Source organism: Filicampus tigris, chromosome 4 (assembly GCF_054856515.1).
Source record: "Filicampus tigris isolate MCC_2025a chromosome 4, RoL_Ftig_1.0, whole genome shotgun sequence".
NCBI classification, from domain to species: Eukaryota; Metazoa; Chordata; class Actinopteri; order Syngnathiformes; family Syngnathidae; genus Filicampus; species Filicampus tigris.
The window spans coordinates 14952209-14971674 of NC_141220.1; the positions used below are offsets into that span (position 1 = coordinate 14952209).

A 19466-nucleotide genomic window follows, 5' to 3' on the forward strand; every position below is an offset into this window, starting at 1 on the left:
ATCCCAATGTGGAATCTCATTGGTTTGTGCGTGTCTGTGTGTATGTGTAGGATGATGATGGTGGGCTATTTGGGTGATAAAACATCACCCCAAAACACCCCGACCTTAAACGCTCCCTTCCTCTGTCTGTCTGTCTCTCTCTCTCTCTCTCTCTGCTTGTGAGCTGAATTAATTTGATACTATTTTTGAAAGTCAGTGTTTCTAAGGGATACCTAATGACGCAATGACGTCAATGCAGGTCAATAACACGCTGCCGGAGAGAGAGAGACTCATGGAGAGTGACAGCTAGAGAGAAAGAGGGGTTTTTTTTGTTTTTTTTTGCAGCTCCACACAGAGGCTGATATCGTGCCTCTCTCCAGCCCAGCCGTGGTGCCTTGTTTCTGGGTGCAACTTGCCTGTGACCCACCGCACCCTATTCTCCGTTCTTCCCCGGATGGAGGGTTTCCATGAAAGTATACTTTTTTTTTTGTCGTGCCCCTTCAAGCTGTCTGGAAGCACACACATACACACACAAACGTGTGCACGCGCACACAGACTGAAATTTGGGCTGGCATCCTTTCTCTACAGCCTAGGCGTAGAGCCTCTTTTCTGGGTAAGACTCGGCGTGACCCCCTCTCCTCCATCCCTCCCTGGGTGGCGGGTTTCCATGCTTTTTCTTCTTCTCGTGTCCCATCTCTGTCTGGAAACACACACACACACACACACACACACACACTGAGGTGAATCGTGCTTCTCCCCAAATCCCCCCCTCCCCACCTCCTGTTCTCTGATTTGGCGCGCTGCCTCATATTTGTAACTCTGCCCCCCAACCACTTCTCCCTATCCTCCACCCCCCCACCCCTCTATACCTCCAACATCACCCCCCCACCTCCTTTTTTCCCCTCGCTGAATCGGGAATGGCAATGCCGGCAAACACTTGCATCCGAGCCAGGAGAAGAAGCATCGGCACCGGAGTGACCTGATTTCCTACACCCCCCCACCTCCTTCTTCTCTCTTTTATCCCCCCTCCCCTAAAGCTACACACAGTTTTAAGGGTAAGTGCTTCCATTTGTAGTCCAGAAAGTTTGACCATGTGTGCATCTTTTTATTTCTTTGGAGGACATCCTGTGGTCTTAGATCCCCCCCCCCCCCCCCTTCAATCCCTCCCCTTCCTCCTCCATCTTTCATCCGGGCAATTTCAGCACTAACTTGACGTGGTTGCCGAGTGGATTTAGGTGAACATGTCGATCCATCTTGGCGGAGAGGTTTGGGGGTGGGGGGGGGGGTCTAAGGAATCTTTGCATGATTTTGCAGACACTCCACGAGAGAGAGGGAAGAATGAGAGAGAGAGAGCGAGGACGCATGAGGCTGCAGTGATGCGTAGGAGTGTTGTTCACATGCCGGGGGATCCTCCGCCGTGCCGCTCGGCAAAAACAAGCAGGAAGCACACAAGGCAGGTTAGGAAAAAACAATCTTGTAATACATTTGTTCAGCGGTGACGCCGCCATTTGTTTGTTTAATAGTACTTTATTTTGTCTAAGTGCTTTGCTTTGGGAAAAAGGCCACCCCTCGTTTTAAAAATAGAAGCATAGATAAGCGTTGTAAAAAGTCAGCAGCAAAGTGAGAAAGTCAACAGCAGCATCAGCAGCAGCATGTTGCTGTGGAACATTGAGTACCGCGTGGGCTGGGCTGCACCACCCCTCTTGATTCTTCCACGTGATTGTTTAGTAGCGTAAGTTGGCGGACTGGCGGGAATTAAATAACAATATTACATCCATAAGGTAGATTACTTTGGTTATGATTTTACAATGTCCCAAAGATCACTCTCTGCAACCAATATTTGAGGGCACTGTGTGATTACATACAATTTTCAAGTAGTTTTTCCTGATTTTTCTTGAATTTCTATATAAGTATTGATTCTTTAGTTATTTTATTTTCCTTAGTTTTTGGATTGGTGGTTTTCAATATTTGCTCCTATTTTTGAAAGTGAAATTTGGAATATTTTCTTTTCTTTATGTGTTATTAACTTATTCTATCCCAATGACATATTTATGTCATTTCACAGAGGGTTTGAAAAAGTCTGGTACCTAATGTGTTAAAATAAAACAAAAAAACACCCATGTCCGCATTTCCTTACTTTTAGTAAGGTTGTTTACACAAAAGCAACTTTAAAAAATATTTGTTTCATCTCTGTGTTTAAAAGTGTTTGGTCAAAGATTTTTTTTCGCAATATTTTTCTTTTTGTAAATCTGTTTGGAAATATATTTCTGCAATTTCCTGCCTTTATTTTTTATGCAAGGGCTGAAGAATATACAGTACTGTATTGTCATTGTATGGTTGAAATATTTACAATTTCTGCCTCAGTATTGTTAATATTTTATTTTTATTTAAATTTAAGATTTAATTTACTGTATTTTTCTCTATATTTTGTTGAAAGGCTGAAATATTCAAATTTCTTCCCAAATGCATTGTGTGGTTGTAATATCTAGAAGTTATCGTTTTTGTGCTATATTATTATTTATTTAATTACATTTTAATATAATATTTCTGTTTTTTATGTTTGACGTCTGCTTTTTGTTTTTGAAGATGTTTAAATATTTAGAGAGTTTTAACAATATTCTTTTTAACACGAGTAATAATATCTTAACTTAAACATTTAAAAAAGATATATTTATAACGTTGCCTAATTTTTCATCCCCCAACGCTCTCAAACAAACGTACTTAGTGTCGTTTGGAATTATTTTCTTCTTCTGACGAGTTTTCAGTGTTATCTCTCAGGCGAGTTTGTCGACACCATGCGGCCACCCACAGCACTGCACCTTTGCCCTCTGGGCTGCAAGTCCCATTGATAAGCGTGTTCCCTGGTTGATTGAGGGAATTTTTTCCCCTCCTCCCCATCCCACGAAGTGTCCTGCGTGTGTGTCCACGGTGACGTCACACACATTTATCCCATTGGCTCTTCTTTTCCCTCGGGAGTGGGGGAGGGGCATCAAAGGAAAGCAAGTAAGACTGACGTGTATTTTTCATGATTTGCGCGTGCGCGTCCACGCACACTCGCCGTGTACAGTTGGCCCACAGGCGGGGCTAAAAATAGCACCAACCGATGCGACGGGCGCAGCCCTTTTGCTCCCCCCTTGCCTTGCCTTGTCTTGCCTTTCCTCTCCTCACTTATTGTCGGAACCACCTTTTGTTGGGTCACTCTGTCTACTTTGGACCACTCCACTCCTCAGCCCCCCAAAAGCATCCACTAGTGCAATTCCACGCGTATATAGCTTGCATTATGTTGTTTTGATGTTTAGTTAACGCCCATGGAGCTGTTCACACAAAGAGACGACTTAGTTTTTTTTTTAATTATTTCTATTTTTACAAATCTATAAGCAGAGCTAAATATCACATGATCCACATGTTTTTTTTTTTTTTTGGCCTTTTTTCCGCTCACACGCAGGAGGGCAGCATAGCAAGCAGCATCTTTCCAAGCAGGCTCCACGGGGCGGAGGGGAAAAAAAGTGCGAGAATCTGAACGTGACGTCAATGCCTAGTAACTGACGCAGCCCTTCAGCCCTCCTCAGCCACCCCCCTTAAAAAAAAGAAAAACTGCTTTTTATTTATTTTTTTGCAGAGGGGTTGCTTCTAGTCTCGTCAGCGAAGCAGCTTTAGATTATTTGCTCGACTATACACGAGAGGTTTTGTTTTTGTAGAAATTTTTTAAAAAAAGAGGACAGTTCCACTCGTGGAGGAGCGTCGTGCCAGGTAGACTGCCTTCATCATCATCACCATCATCATCATCGTCATCATCATCATCGGCATGGTGGGTGTTTGGAGTTGCTTGCTAGAGAGTGGACAACAACATCAACCAAAAAAAAAAAACAACATGCTGCATAGGTGCAACAAACAGCGGCGGCACTCCTGCACACTTGTGGAGGGCTCATTTGCATGTGGCTTCACGTAACATGCCTGTCTTCTGCTAAAAATAGACTATAGTTAGTTTTGCATGCTCCACAAACAGCGATCTTTGAAAAAAAAAAAGGGGGGGGGGCGGGGGCGTGCGGCGGGGTGTCAGTCAGGCGATCCCAGAGTAACTTGTAGATTTTCTTCAGGGCTTGAAAACAAAATCTTGACCAAATAAATATGTTTGTGTTTTTAGGAGGTGGACTCGAACGCAGCCAGGTGAGTGACATCGAACGTGCATGCTGTACCTTTTTCGTCCCCCCCCCCCCCCCCCCCCCCCTTTTCACCCACTATCGTGTTTCGTGTGCGGGAATGGCAACCGCGCACACTTCCTGCAGGCTTGGAATCACCCTCGCCCTCCTTCCACGCTGTGAGACCCCCCCGCCCCCCCGCCCTCGAACACCTCCCTCCTTACCCCTTTGTCTGCTCTGTCTCTATTCAATGTGTGTGTATGAGACAGAAGGGGTGCGGGGGGTTCCCCGGCTTCTTATTTTTAAGTGTCTATGCACACGCACACATGCATGGAGGTGGAGGAGGGGGGCAGAGGAAGAAAAAGGAGCCGCAGAGAGAGAGAGGGGAGACCCGGGAGCTATCCATCGTCAGTGGTGCTGATCCGTGTGATCGCACGCCAAGTGGCGGTAGTGATCTTGTTTTCAACGTGTGTGCGCGCGCGTGTGTTTGTGTGTGTGTGTCAGAGAGAGAACGAGATTTCCCCCCATGCAGAATATTAGGAACCCACTATTCCATTTATCTTCCAATTCACATATCTCATTATTTTGTAGTGCGTTTAATTATTGGGGTCGGGAGCGTCAAATTCTCCGACCACCCGCGCCGAACTCTCCAGCTTGAGCTCCGCGAGCTGTCCTTACTGTGGTTCTTCCCGCAGGTGACCAGCAGGGCGCGCAAGAGGGAGGTTCTTGCGAGTTTTGCTATTTTCGCCGACCGAGTTCACTGTGAATGAGGTCGCCAAGTGAATGGCTAGAGAAAAGGGCTGATAACGACCCAACCTACCCCTTCGTTTCTATTTCTTCCATGCAATATTTTTTTATTTTATTTTTTTTTGTTAATTCTGCATTAGGTAAAGCGCGGGAAAGCTGAGTGGACGGGAGGAAGGGGAGGAAAAAAGGGGGGCGGGGTGGTGCATATCTCATCCCGCTCCGTCGTGACGTGGGCATCGTGCGCTCTGGCTGGCTGCGTCAGGAGAGAGGCAGTCACTGTGCATGAGCCCAGACGGCAGGGGGGGGGGGGGGGGAATCGTGACTGACTGGCTTGCAAATAATAAGACCACCACCACCATTACCATCATCTTAAAAAAATAGCCAACCATGTCCAAAATAAATCCCGACATGAAGAAACTAGACTAGCTTGTTGTGCGTGGGCTCACTAAGGGAAAGTTTACAGGGGCGCTTAAATTGCTTTATTTGGGAAAGGAAGCAAGTAAGTTTATGAAGTTCTTCCCCCTCCTCTCTACACCAGTATTGTTTGGATGCTGCGTGGACACTTTGCATTGCAGTGTTTTGATTGGTTTAGCTGTCCCCCCTTACCCTCCCCTCCTGCCTAACTCCTAATTTAATTTGCATGTGTAAAAAAAAAAAAAAGCTCCAGTAACTTGCCCGATCCCTCTATCATTGATATTGATCACAAATTGTTTACCCCACCACCACTCGTCATCCCCCCCCCAACACTCTTTTTTTTTTTTTTTTTTTTTTTTTTCAAAAAGGGGGGTCCCTATTCGAGCGAGACTGCGATTGGCTGATGACGAGCTCGTCCGCGCACCAATCGCACGCCTCCCCTGCGCTCTATTTATTGCCAGCAGTCTACAGCCTGGCTCCCTCCTCGCACGGAGCGGCTGCAGTAGCAGCAGCAGCAGCAGCAACAAAAAACAAGCAGCAGCATCTCCTCCAACACTATACAGAGCGAAGGGATGAAAAATTTAGGGGAATGCATGCATTTAGTGGCATGCAAACAGCTTCCAGTGGAGAGAAGGAGAACGAAAAGGACCGCGGACAGCTCTCAAATTGCGGAGATTCCCTTATCTTATTCCTGCTATTTTCATTTAAGAGCGTGTGCGTGCGCGCGGGTGTGTGCGTGCGCATGTGTGATGGCAATATAGCTGGAGATACACTCGAGTGGAGTGCAGGAAAGCGAGGGGGAGATTCACGGCAGCAGAAGTCACGGAGGAGCACCCCAGCAAAAAAACCTAAAACAAAACAAAAAAAACAACAACAAAAAACCAAAAAAAAAACCAACAACAACAACATCAAAGAAATTGCTCTTCGCGAATCTTTTTGCGGTCTGGGCTTGCTGTTCTGAGCTATGCATCTGGGAAGCCCTTACCCCAAAAAGCATTCGCGGGGGGCGCACTCGCCGCCGCCAACATCGACGACACATCGGGAGGCTGGAATTCATCGCGGCCACTCGTGGAATTTCCCCTTACATGCACGCTTCTCGCTCGCTTTTTTTTCTTTCTCTTCCGTCTTTTCTGTGTCATTTTTTTCCATTCTTCAGGGTTTCGTCTTCATTTACTCGTATTGTTTGCACTAAAGTGGGACCCCTGCACTTTTTCGTCATCTTATTGTCGGCTTTATTTACAATCCTCACTCCCCTTCACACACTTTTTTTCCACACTTTTTTTTAATTCCTCTTGACTTTTACTTTAACTCCCGCATGCTTCACTGTACAAATGTTTTATTTAGTTCGACAAAACACCAACTTTGTGAGTCAAATACACACCAAGCTCCCCTTAAAGTAACTTTGTTCGGACCTCCCTTAGCCCTCCTGTTATGTCAAATTGACCCTTTGTAAAGTTTAAAAATCAAACCTTACATTTGAAAAACGTTAACCTTGCCTTCTTGTTATTCTTTTATGTATTTACATTTCTTTTCTTATGACGTGCAACATGTTTTTATAGCAAAGAAGCAAACATAACAAGAGGGTTGGAAAAAAGGTGTGTGATATAAGCCCACCCCACTCGCAATGGCGTTTTATGAATAGGAGTGAACGCACCTCAAGCAACACCTCCCTCCTTCAACCCTCACCACACCACACACACAAGTACACGTGTGCACGCCACGACCACCACCTGACCAATTCCAAAAAAGTGCAACATATAAAGTGAGCAATAATAAGCGCATAATATGTTGAGATGGCCCTTTTAACAGCCAACGTGCACGCGAAAGCACCACTCCCCCCCCCATCACACCGATCACGCGTGGCGTGCACCACTGCACAGGCATAAACAAAAGAGTCACAAGAACGCCGTGATTGGTCGCTTAGTGACGTCAACTGTCCCGTCAACGCATCATCTACATCGTCACCATCAACAACATTAAGTGCGATTAGATGTCCAGCAGAACAGTACCAAAAATAAGGTGTAAATATTCCCTATATTGAAAATTCTGAAATGTATTGATATTATGATGAGGGCAGATGTTTTTAACTGCAATACATTGGAAAAAAAGACACATGACACACAGATAATGTGATAAGGGCAAAGAATCCCCCCCAAAAAACTTAAAGGCAGTCCCCATAATGAAAATGCAGATAGTTTAATGACATGAATATGATATAGGATTTACGATGAGAGATTTTAGAAACTTTAGAGAGCACTTGAAAAACAACCAGCATACATCGCTGTGCACAAAGGAAAAATCGGACATCTGAAAACAAAGACAGTTAAAACAACGTAATACAATTAAACACTAAAACATGAACTAACAGCTATATTGACGAAGATACGTGACAGCCATGCGGAAAGTTGACTGATAATATATATGTGAGGTTAACAGCTGAAGGATGAAAACTGCACGTGCGTCACCACTTCAAGTGCATTGAATTGAAAAAAAAAAAAGACACGTGACAAACATGCGAGAACATTATGACGATGGCATTTTGAGTTCTAACGAGGGTACCAAATAGTTTAACCATATATAATCCCCACGGTTGACCTCCAGCAATACTTTGCCATTAAAAACACTCACGAGATAAAACGATAGACGTGCGTAAAGCAAACAAATGAGCTCTTCTAAACGAGTGACGTCATAGAGAAAGCTGAGTGCAAAACACACACGCTCACGCACGACCACTTGCAAAAACTTCTTACCGTGCGTGTCTGTCGTGTCTCGCAGGTGAGGAGGAAATGCAAAGCCCAAGACCACGAACCAGGAGGCCGATCCAGTCGTGTACAGGTGAGCCATGATGCGCGTGTTTGGATGTGACGTTGTCCTTCTCTGCGCGAGGTATATTGCGCAAGCCCCGGGAAGGTTCGACGATTCGTGTGTAAAGGAATTGACGTCGTCACGAGTTTCTTTCCACCCCATGTACGTTTGAGATGAACTTCAATCAATTCAAGTTATGTATAGTAGTGTAATTGGATTATAAACTCATGATGGTCAGTTGGTTACAAAATGGACGCTGCAAAGCAAGCGTGTGTGCGCGCGTGCTCGACACACGCGTTTATAAACTGATTGAAAAGACAAGCATTGTCACGTGACTAATGTGACGCTCTAATGATACGCAGTGAAATGTACTGAGAGCTATTTTGGCGTCACTTAAAATCTTGATTTGTTTTTTGTTTTTTTCACAAAACTGACTGAAATCTACACAAATAGATTTGAGTTCAATTGTGCCTGAGGAGGGGTGTCAAAGTCATTTTTGTCACGGGCCACAGTGTCGTTATATAAATGCAAATGCACCTTCAGTGTTAGAAGGCTATAGTACAACTATTGTTCAATTTGTGTTAAGATTGTAATAAATTCAAATATGCTTGAAGTGTTTTTCAATTTGAACAAAGTTAGCAATTTTGGTTGAGATTTTCTGCCAAAATGAGAACAAACATAAAAGTCGTAAAAGTAGTCACCTCAGGAAATAATTGCAGGTCAATTCACATTAAGAAGGATGTAGTGGAAAAGGTTGTAATTTCTATTAAGTCAAGAAAAAAATGCTATACTTTGGCACAGTTTTCATGCAGCTAAAATGAAAAGAACAAACCAAGTCCTGTATGTTTAGTCACATCTGCATACAACTACTTCAATTTATGTTAAGAAGGGATTTAGTGGAGGAAATGCTTGAAAGGTTTGTTGAAAATGAAGAAAAATTGCAATTTTGGTACAGTTTTCAGCCAAAATCAGAGGAACAAACCCATTTAACAAGATACATGGAGAACGCACACTAGATTTGCTTTAGTCTGCCAAATCTGAAATTTGAACTTGACACCTGTGTGTTAGAGGTACTGGGATTTCGCTTACTATAACTGTTAAAAGTAACAGATGTCAGGCTTCGGGTCCAAAAAAATCAGGCTAATTTTAGGACAATTATGTGGTGCATGTAATATCCAATTGCACATCCTGGCAAAAAACTGCCAAACGGAACAAAAATCTAACTTTCTTGGATAAGGTGAGAACTCACTATTGCCAAAACGAGCCTTAAAACGAAAATCAACCCAAACATATTTTTTTCAAGAATATGTTCCCAGCACGCCCACTAGTTGAAACACGGCATTTTGATGAATATTGTGTTTGTGAAATATGAGTTAAGCAGCAAAATCCACCCTTTTTTAGCCATATCAAGGGGCGGCCATTTTGTCATTTCTATCGACTGAAGATGACATCGAAGTTGCTCAGGGCCCAGATAACGACCAGTCACGGCTCACCTGTTTTCTGAAGGTGAGCCATGATTGGTCGACCATGATTAATCATGGCTCACCTTCAGAAAACAGGTGAGCCGTGACTGGTCGTTATCTGAGCCCTGAGCAGATGTGATATCATTTTCAGTTGACAGAAGTGACAAAATGGCCGCCCACAGAGATGGCTAAAAACGGGTGGATTAACTCTTATTCCACAAACGCAATATTTATCAGAATGCCTTGTTTCAACTAGTGGACATGCATAGAATATATTCTTAAAAAATATGTTTGGGTTGATTTCCCGCCTTAATGCCTTGTTTAGCGTCCTGTTTGCTGTTGCACAAGAGTGGCTCCAGTTACTGACAAATACAGACATATCCGTTGTGTGTTTTTAGCATACTTGACTAATTTAGCTCATTCTAATTAGTGAGCATTACTAGTCGACGGGTACAGTCAAACACACACACTAAAAAATGAGAACACTCGCAAGGAGCTGCTGTAGGCCACAACCCCCACCCAGACACTCACATGCAGACTATATAAGTGGTCAACCCAATGTCGTTCACTAGCCCATGCCCCTTAAAGGCGCACACCCATCACTCGAAAATTACAGTATGTAGAGAAATGACACTGTATAAAGCCAGTTTATTTCTTTACATTCAGTTTTATTGTGCAGTGGCAGTGCTAGTTCTCTTGATTAAAAACACCTAACCACGTTTTTGCTGCATGTCACAAAAGTGAGAATTTCAAAAAGTTTATGATTAGAAATAAAAAATGAAAAATCAGCTTTTACAACTAACATAACAAATTACAGCCCATCCTGTTGTTGCCAAAATAGTGTCCATGTTGGTTGGACAGGTCACAAATATGGATGACGTGGTGTGTTTACTAAAGTTGTAACAAACAATGTCTAAGAAGTTAAGATTAGGATAAAAAGAGAAAATATTTTTAAAGTAGCGTAATTAAGTCTTGTTGTTTCCAAAATATGGAAACCATGATGGTGGGTTGGGCTGTAACGCGGAAAAAAAACAATCCTTTGGATTTACTTAATGCGAACAACAACAGTGAAGATACTCCACGGATATGGACGGCATTCTTTGTTTCTTCATTTACCCGCTGTCACAAAAGGTTATTCTTTAAGAGCTACGCTATCTTCCGTTCATAGCATAACACATTTGCGGCTCATCTTATCATTACCAAAATATCCTCCATGATACTGTAAAATACTCCACAAATATGGCTAAAGTTCTGCGTTGCACTGAAAAAAAAGTACTTGCTTTTTGGTTGCATATGATTAAAATGTGTTAAACTCATACATATCATTTGTTTATTCTTGAGGAAAACACGGAAAAATTACATTGGCTTCCCACATTTCAATAATGTGCGACCGATGTACGAATTAACTAAATCCAAAGGATCTTTTTTTTCAGTGCACATAGGGCCCTATTTGTGTCCTGCGTACGCCTAGGGCAAAGTGCATTCTAGCTGTGCGCTTGTGTGGAGTTTTCCTTATTTTGGTATTTTCCTAGATGAGTGAAGGTAGATTTAATAAATACAATAAATAACAATGTATTCAATTAATTGACTTTTCTACGATGATTAATGCAAGCTTTTGTCACATTTATGAATGGAATATGTTGACATCCACTCTACATATCAGCGGAGTGCAGAATCTGTCTGTCTGCACTTATATCAAATCCACCAAAATCGCCTTACACTATCGGTGCCACAACTTAGACCTGCTTTTAGCTGGTCCAAAGTCTAGTCTACTTTCTGTCACCAAATTGTCAGGTGCGCCAGAGGCATGTAAAAGAAAACGCCCGCAGGGCGCCGGAACGCCCAGCATGGCACAGCGCACTCTGCCAAACACTGTAACCCACAAATTGTGTATTCTTCTAACATATAAGAGGTTATGGAGGATTTTTTTCCAAGTATGTGTAACTAATTTAGTGCAGCCCATCATGCACTGTCAAAAATATCATACATTATTTGGTTAAAAGCTCCACAAATATCGCTGCTGTCACCTGACTTCACAAAAATACTTTGCGTGTAACGTAACAAATTTAGAGTCCATCTTGTCATTGCTAAAATATTACCCAGGCTCCACAAAAATGTCACACACTATGCTACTAACCCTACAAGAACCTCTAGTGGTTAGTGGTTAAGTTGTTATGCTCATACAGCTCAACAAATAACATTTGAATCTGGCACGCTTTACCGTTGCCGAAAAAAATGCATCCCTGTTAGTGGATTGGATACAAGACACTTCGCAAATATGGCCGACATGCTGAGCTGCTAATATTGTCACCAAAAGCTCGACTAAAATCCATGCAACCTTTCCCCCACAATTTTTAGGATTTTCCTATTTTTTTTTTAAACTAATCTGTTGTTTTTGTAAACCCTAATTCCAAGCATGTTAGTTTTTGTTAGAAATACTACTTAATTATCAGAGGAATAGTAATTCTGTCATATGTGACCAAAATAGCTTTGAATAACTTGTGTGTGATACAGTTACTCTTTCAGTGATGAAAAGATATTTTATAACGACAATAATTTAGTAGGGAATGATGCAAAAATTGAAGCATTACATAAAGCGGGCACATCTTTTCACCGTTTGATCCTGTCTGCGTTGTAAAGTAGAAAGCACAGTGTTAATATATTTTCAATACCAGTCGGAAATATAAGATACTAATAAGATACAAAATGTTTGACAGCACGTTATTTTTTGCAATTGGACTCATTTCCACAACATTGGCATCATTGAAGATTTTGTTTCTTGCTTCGGTGAGCTCTGCGGCTCAATTGGAATTCTAACTCATGATAAAAGCAACGAATATGAATGAAGTAGGAAACTGTACAATAAGTTTGAAACCATGTTATGTTATGTTGTGTTGTTAACTTCACTAATTTTAGGCAACGTCGGCATCATGTACTGTTACATTATACTTGGTACGTGGTTGCATGTGTCATATAGCCCGTGAAAAATTACTCATAATGAAACCAAATTAGTAGGAAGTAAGAAAAATTGTCTCTGTAAATTCATTTCATAGTTATAAAACTCATAGTTATAATTATGTCAGTGCGATAGTGTGTTATTTCCCCAAATCCATGAATAGAAAAAAAATGAAATTCTTTATTTAAAAAATCCAAGTTTTCTACCAATAAAACTATCTTGATTTCCATACAAAATCCTACTAATTTCTAACAAAAACAGAAAGAGCATTCAGTGCAGTTATCATGAACAACCCAAGTGAATGAGCATGAGTGTGTGCGCACACGTGTGTGTGTGTGTGTGTGTGTGTCATAATTTGTTTGCTCTAAAATGTAATAGAAATGTGTACAAAATGTTTTGTTGCCTGTTCCACATGAAGCATCACATTCCCACACAAAAACGGACAAGTCCTGTCACCAATGCGCTGTGGTGGAAATGTAACATTTTAAAAACAAACAATGATACAAAACAATATTAGAATGTAGTTAATAAAATTAATAAAATGAAATAAATAACACAGTAAGGCTTATGTAATTAGAAGATTCAATTAAAACATATTTTTCAAACTATTCTTTCTATTTATTACCTATCTACTTGTATTTTTTTTGTTCAAAATCCTACTAAATAATCTCTTAGAGGATAGACAGTAATTACAAACATGAGAAGACAAGCGAATTGCATATTCTGTTGATTGTGTGAGAGAAAGACTGTTTTAATTGCCAAAATATCATTTTTAATATGCCTTGATGATTTTAATTGTATCATTATTCTTTTACACAAACGAGGCAGATAAAATGCAGATAATTGGAGGAAAATGTACACATTTTGAAACATTGTATTTGCAGCATGACAAATTTCAAACGTGTGGATTTGTGAGTGTGTGTGTGTAGGTGTGGTGGGGCGTGTGTGTGTGTGTGTGTGTGTGTGTGTGCGCGCGCTCACATATGCCTCCAGTTTTATTTTTAAAGCCACAGTAGGTGACAATTTTAGCATGTTTAAAGTTTGGTGGACCAGCAGGACACACGTTGTGTTGTGTGCACTGCTTTTCCAAATAATCAGACAATGTTTGCTCGTCCAACAAGTTCTGTTGCTGTTGAGAGCGTACATTGATTGATGTCATTTCTTTGACTTCCTATAGCATGAAATAATTTAGTAGGGAATCAAACACCACATTATGTAATAACCGGACTATTTTCCAGCAATGGGAGATTGCATATTTTGGTTATTTGGTGGTTGGTCAGTTGTGGTTGGATGTGTGCAATGTACGGCCAATGAAAATCTTACTAATGACGGTGATGCTGTTTTTTTTTTTTTTACAAGAATTTATTTGGAAATTCTACAAAATATTTTGACCCCAGTTTGTCTGTCCTTGTGCTGCTGTGTGAAAACCAACATCATAAGCGTTCCATTTGCATGTGCTGGGAAAGTTGCACAATACCGAAAGCAAAGAATTTAGTAGGAAATCATACAAAACGTTCTGACACCATGTTATTATTTTGATAGTGATCCCTGTGTCGCTGTGACATAATTTTACACATATTTCCGGGGAAATTTATGGTCATTTTTACTGGAGCTGCTCAAAAATGAATATAAGGTATTCTCATGAGAATTTAGGAAAACAAAAGTTGGATACCATGATGTATTAATAAATGGACTATGCGCATCACTGATTTAATATTTTGTTGTTTGTTGCATGTGAATTCCAAAGTATTACTCATGATGAAAGCAATGAGTTCTTGGAAGTTTAGAGTAGGAAAAATGTTGACAACATGCACTTTCCAACAACATGTGTGTCGATAAAATATTAAGTAGAGCATTTCAACAAAGTATTTCAAGTTTTGCTATTGTGAAAATTTGAGATTTTTCACTTTTTTTTTTTTCAAGTTCCCTGAATGATCCCCCAACTTAAAGATACACGTTAAAACAACTCAGCAAATTGTTTTGGGGCGAGCGACTTGCTTGTTTTGTTGTGCTCACTAACATTGTTGTCATTAATGTCAAAAATGTATATTTCCAAGTCGTTCCAACTTAAATGACTGTTTTAAGTGTACTTGGTTGTATGAAATTGGGCCAATCAAAATATTATTCAAGTTGAAAGCAATTAATTCTGCCAAGAATTTAAGTGTAAATTCAGCAAAAAATTGAATGTTGATGTTTACCTGCATGTACATTTCTTGGCCTCGAAGCTATAATATCAGCGACGTAGCAGAAGTGGGTTGGCAGTGGTATGAAATAGAATAGTGGAAAGCGGTGTCAAGTTTAACATCCAACTCTTAACTTCTTCCACCCTGTTAAAACCAATCAGTGGCATTGATGTCATCGAATTCCCAGATTGCAGATTGCCATCCGTCTCTTCATGTAAAATAAATTGCTGGTTTCTGTGTAAAAGGCACAAACTGCTAAATTTGTGCTTTATGGTAGCAGCTATCATCGGCCAATTTTGCATAAATCTGCAGCCTGATAGCTAATGGCTGTTTAATTGTACTGTACTTTACTACCTTAGTTTTGCACTTGTGTGACAGTTAAGAATGTCGGTATGTGACTTAAAAATTGTGTGTACAGTTAGTAAAAGGTTTTAATGATAGGTCATACTTTGACACTGGAAAAGAGGGACTTGAGTGAGTGAGCATGCGCATTGCCTTTATGTGTTTAACTGTTCTCCCGGTATTCACTGAATGACTTGAAATGTGTCATGGGCAACTGTGGTGGTCCTTTTTTTTAATGTAAGTACATATATACAATACTGTTGAAACCTATAAATACAATCACTTACGAATGCAACATGCGAACATGGTAGTTCATGTAAACTGGGAGTCAGTTTGCTGCCTTATTGACCCATCAAAGGAATGAAACTAATTAAAGGGGCAAGTCAGCTAAAAATGATGAGCTGATCATTTGAACCAGGTGTGTTGGTGAAGGGAAACATCTAAAACATGCAGGATAGTGGCCCTCGAGGACTGCAGTTTGACACCTGTGCTCTACAGGATTTATGTCTGGTTATTGACTCTTCAGATCCAAACGTTTGGCGATGTCAGTGGGTCATGGACTTGGGGCAATTGATGAAAGCAAAGGATATGAAACTCAGGACTCTTATTTTGCATAAACGCCATAAATCAGGCGCAGAGCTGCGTGTAGGCTGTTGGTAATTTGGCAGCCGAGCGCATGCTGGCGGATCTACGAGAGGGAGTCGTGTGCGCCGCTGTGGGAGGGATCACCCTCCATGTTTAAGGTGACATGTTATATATAATATCAAACGTACTTTTTAATTGCTTGTGTACAAATACAGAATTCTGGTCTTTAGAGAGTCATCAATGTGTCTGTGAGCAAGATGTTACACTCCTATGGCTCACTATTAGAAAATATTGGGGCTAATTTACATTATAAACAGCTCCACAACAAGTTACTAGACCATTGTCTTGGCAGTTAGACTGGGCGAAGATCCCAAGCCACTTTAAGGTTTCTGATTCGCTTACCATGCAGAGTCACAATCAGGCCGAAAGGTCCAAATCCCTGCAGGGGTACAGTAAGCGTAAGCAGAGCTGTACTGAGTTTTGTTGGATGAGCAGATTGGCGTTGTTAGCAGTATTAGCTTCTCATGAGCTGCACACACTCGATTATGCGGCAAAGTTGGAATTGAAGGCTGTGATGGGCAAGCAAGTTTGTTGCAAAACAATTTTGCGGAGTTATTTTTTTTACTTATGTTTAAGTTGTTGTTCAACACAAGTGACAACCGTTCTGTAAACACGTTTCCTTGTTGTGAAATACGAGAAATGAATAACCCAAAAAGTTGGGTCAAAATGAATAACTAGAGCTGGGCACTTGACCCTTTTTTTGCCGGTCCGGCTGCACCCCCCCGCCCTTATTCATAAAAATGATCACGCCCCCCGCCCCGTTCCGCCCCCCCCCTCCCCCCAAAAAAGTGATGAACTCATATTCCACAAGCGCAATATTTATCAGAATGCCTTGTTTCAACTAGTGGGCTTGCATAGAATATATTCTTGAAAAAAATATATTTGGGTTGACTTCCACTTTAAGTTCTTACACTATATGGCGGTGTTTGGTCACCAACCTTTTTTTCTCCCACGGAATGGTTTCAGACAAGTCCATACCCTTCGCAGCCTTGTAACTATTCACCGTCGGGGTTGACGAGTGCATTGCTACATTAAATGCGATTCCTCAGGTTTTTTTTTTTTTCCTTCACCAATATTGAATGACTTTTTAGCCTTAGCAAGGCAGTTAGCCACCAGGTATGACACTCCCGACGCACTGTCATTTGTTGATCAATCAGTCTTGAAGTATGCACGGACACTGCGCATAATGTGCAGAGCGGGCTTCCTTCATGTGTGGAAATCACTTGTCGCTGTAAATCCATATTTCAAGTAGGTCTTCTGGAATTGTCTGTGAAATGTACCTTTCTTTTTCTTCTTGTGCATATTCTCTTGTGTTGAATTCTCACTGGGCCTTTTCCCCATTGCAAAGAAACTTTCTGTTTATTTTACTCATTTTGCTGGCTCATGGATTGAATATTAGCATGACGCGACAAAGACAACGTGACGTGTTAAGAGTTAGTCATAGATAGATGTAACGGAGAGAATCCGGTCACTTTTCAAAATAATATAGAAACTGGAAGTACCGTCAGCTTTTTTTTTTTCTTTCATCTGTGTGGCCCGCCACACTCCGGTCCAAAGTGGCCCGCGACCCGGTGGTTGGGAACCGCTGCACCATGGCCATACACTGCCAAAACCTTGCTTTTAGGCGTTCCTTGTCTCATGATACACCTTAAGTGGCGCCAGGTATTAAAATGAACATAAAATTGAGGAAAACAAGTTTTAATAATATTTTTTACGCGTCTATAATTTGAGTACATGAGAAGGATCACATAACTCTGATTCTGGCCCCCCACCGCTGGGTGCTTATACATTTTAGAATACATTTTAGATTATTTTATTCATTTTTAAATCTCATAATGGTCATAACGGCCTTACCTCTCAGAGCTACTCCATCCCTAAAGCCCTGCCTGTAGCCACCAGGTCAGCTGAGCCCCTGCTTCTAGAGGTCGAGGCGGAAACTCAGAGGGGAATGACCTCCCTCATTGGACAAACCCACTTCCCTCGCTGTTCATTGTTAAAACACATCTTAAAAACTCATCATTTTTATTCTGAGACTTTCACCTCAACTTAACACCGCGCCTGTTTTAGTGTTTTCTTGTTTTGTTTGAAATTGTTTTTATTCAGTATATTTGATTTTTATCTGTCTGCAACACTTTGTTTCCAGCAGTGGTTGTTTTCAAAATGCTTTCCAAACAAAGTTGAGTTGAGAGAAAATTGACTCATTTCAGAAAAAAATGAATTACGGTGTGTGAAGCGGGCAGTAAACCCTGATCTTAGGGTATTAAAAAAAAAAAAAAATGTCACAGTGTTATTAAGACACATGGGAACTGGTTGAAATTGTGGAAAAATGCATAATATATTTCCTTTAAAGAGGAAGTCAATTAGTATAAGTTAAGCAGTAAACTCCACCTGTTTTTGTCCATCTCACTTCTGTTGACTGAAAATGACATCACAGTGGCTCAGGGCTCAGATAATGACCAATCATGGCGCAGCTTCAGAAAACAGCTCAGTCGTGGTTGGTTGTTACCTGATTACTGAGCCACTGTGATGTCATTTTCGGTTGACAGAAGCAACAAAATGGCCGCCCTCTCAGATGGCTAAAAATGGGAGGATTTTGCTGCTTATTAACTCATATTCCACAAACACAATCTTAATCAGAATGTCATGTTTGGACTAGTGAAGGTGCATGGAACATAGTACTGCCAAGATTTTTGGGGGATTTACTTCCGCTGTAAGTCTTTTTTTTTAAAAAGACATTGTAGTATGTCTAAACTTGCTGTTTTGGTCCAAATAATGCTATTTTCAGCTTTATTAACTACTATCTTCACCTTTATTAGCTTTAGAGGCCATTTTAAACCTACTGTATGTGCTGTAGTATTCGTGTGGAATGTGTGCTTTAAGGACTGTGACCTCATGATTGAAGTCAGGAGCCGGAGTCAGGTTGGCTGCTTGGTCTGCGTGTGAATGTCTGGACATGAATTGTGGCCTTCAACAGGTCCTTGCGAGTGTTCTTATTTTATATTTGTGTCTTTCACTGTTTGTCAAAGTGCATCAACGACTGTGGCTCTCCTTGCCCGCATTCTAGGGCATTACAGTATTGTTAATGGTTCCCACATCACTCAGGTATCACAAAGCAAATTATTTGAAAGTATATATTTCTGTCATGCAAATGTAAAATTAAGTCAAACTTTCCAGTCATTAATATGTAACATCAATTGTTTTAAAATATTCTTGTCATACAAGTGTAAATACAACAAATTGATACCATTGGCCACCCCTGACATAGGTTTGTTGTTTTTACAAATTAATGACCAATCAAAAGTGTTGAAAATGACAGAAAATTTTCTTTGAAAATGCAATGTAATTAACTCAACAAAACTTGCAGTTATTTCGATTGTCCTGAAAAATGATGGTTTAGGAGATGCGAGCATTCTGCCTGAAGGCCAGCGATATGCCGGTCAGGGTTAGGAGGCTTTGCTGTAACCACATGGATGAGAAAGGACAGGGAGAGATGGCAGTTTTGATTATGAGTAAGAAGCTGTGGTCCTTAACCTCTGTGTGTTTCAACAGTGTATGCACATGTGCGTGGGTGTGTGTGTGTCTGTCTGCGTGCGCGCGCATGTATGTGCCCATGTGGATAAAATAAGTTATATTTGGCTCATTGAAAATATATACAGGTATCTAAATTAATATGTACGTAGAAAATACACACATAATTGATTTATATACTTCTACATGCATAGTATACAGTATATATTTCAAAATGCATTTTGATCATTTTTGCAAACAGATTGCAGCTTTCTCATTTCTCATG

The 19466-nt window shown here is 40.9% G+C and overlaps 1 protein-coding gene across 1 annotated transcript in view; it reads left to right on the top strand.

The window, feature by feature from the left end:
- The first annotated feature begins 317 nt into the window (after nucleotides 1-317).
- LOC147148616 (uncharacterized) overlaps nucleotides 318-19466 on the top strand; it is a 36027-nt gene continuing 16878 nt past the window's right edge. The window contains exons 1-4 of the mRNA XM_086027495.1: nucleotides 318-592; nucleotides 932-1034; nucleotides 4124-4146; nucleotides 8055-8114. Coding sequence (XP_085883621.1) covers nucleotides 434-592; nucleotides 932-1034; nucleotides 4124-4146; nucleotides 8055-8114 — 345 coding nt within the window. The 5' untranslated portion in view covers nucleotides 318-433. The remainder of the gene's footprint in view (nucleotides 593-931; nucleotides 1035-4123; nucleotides 4147-8054; nucleotides 8115-19466) is intronic.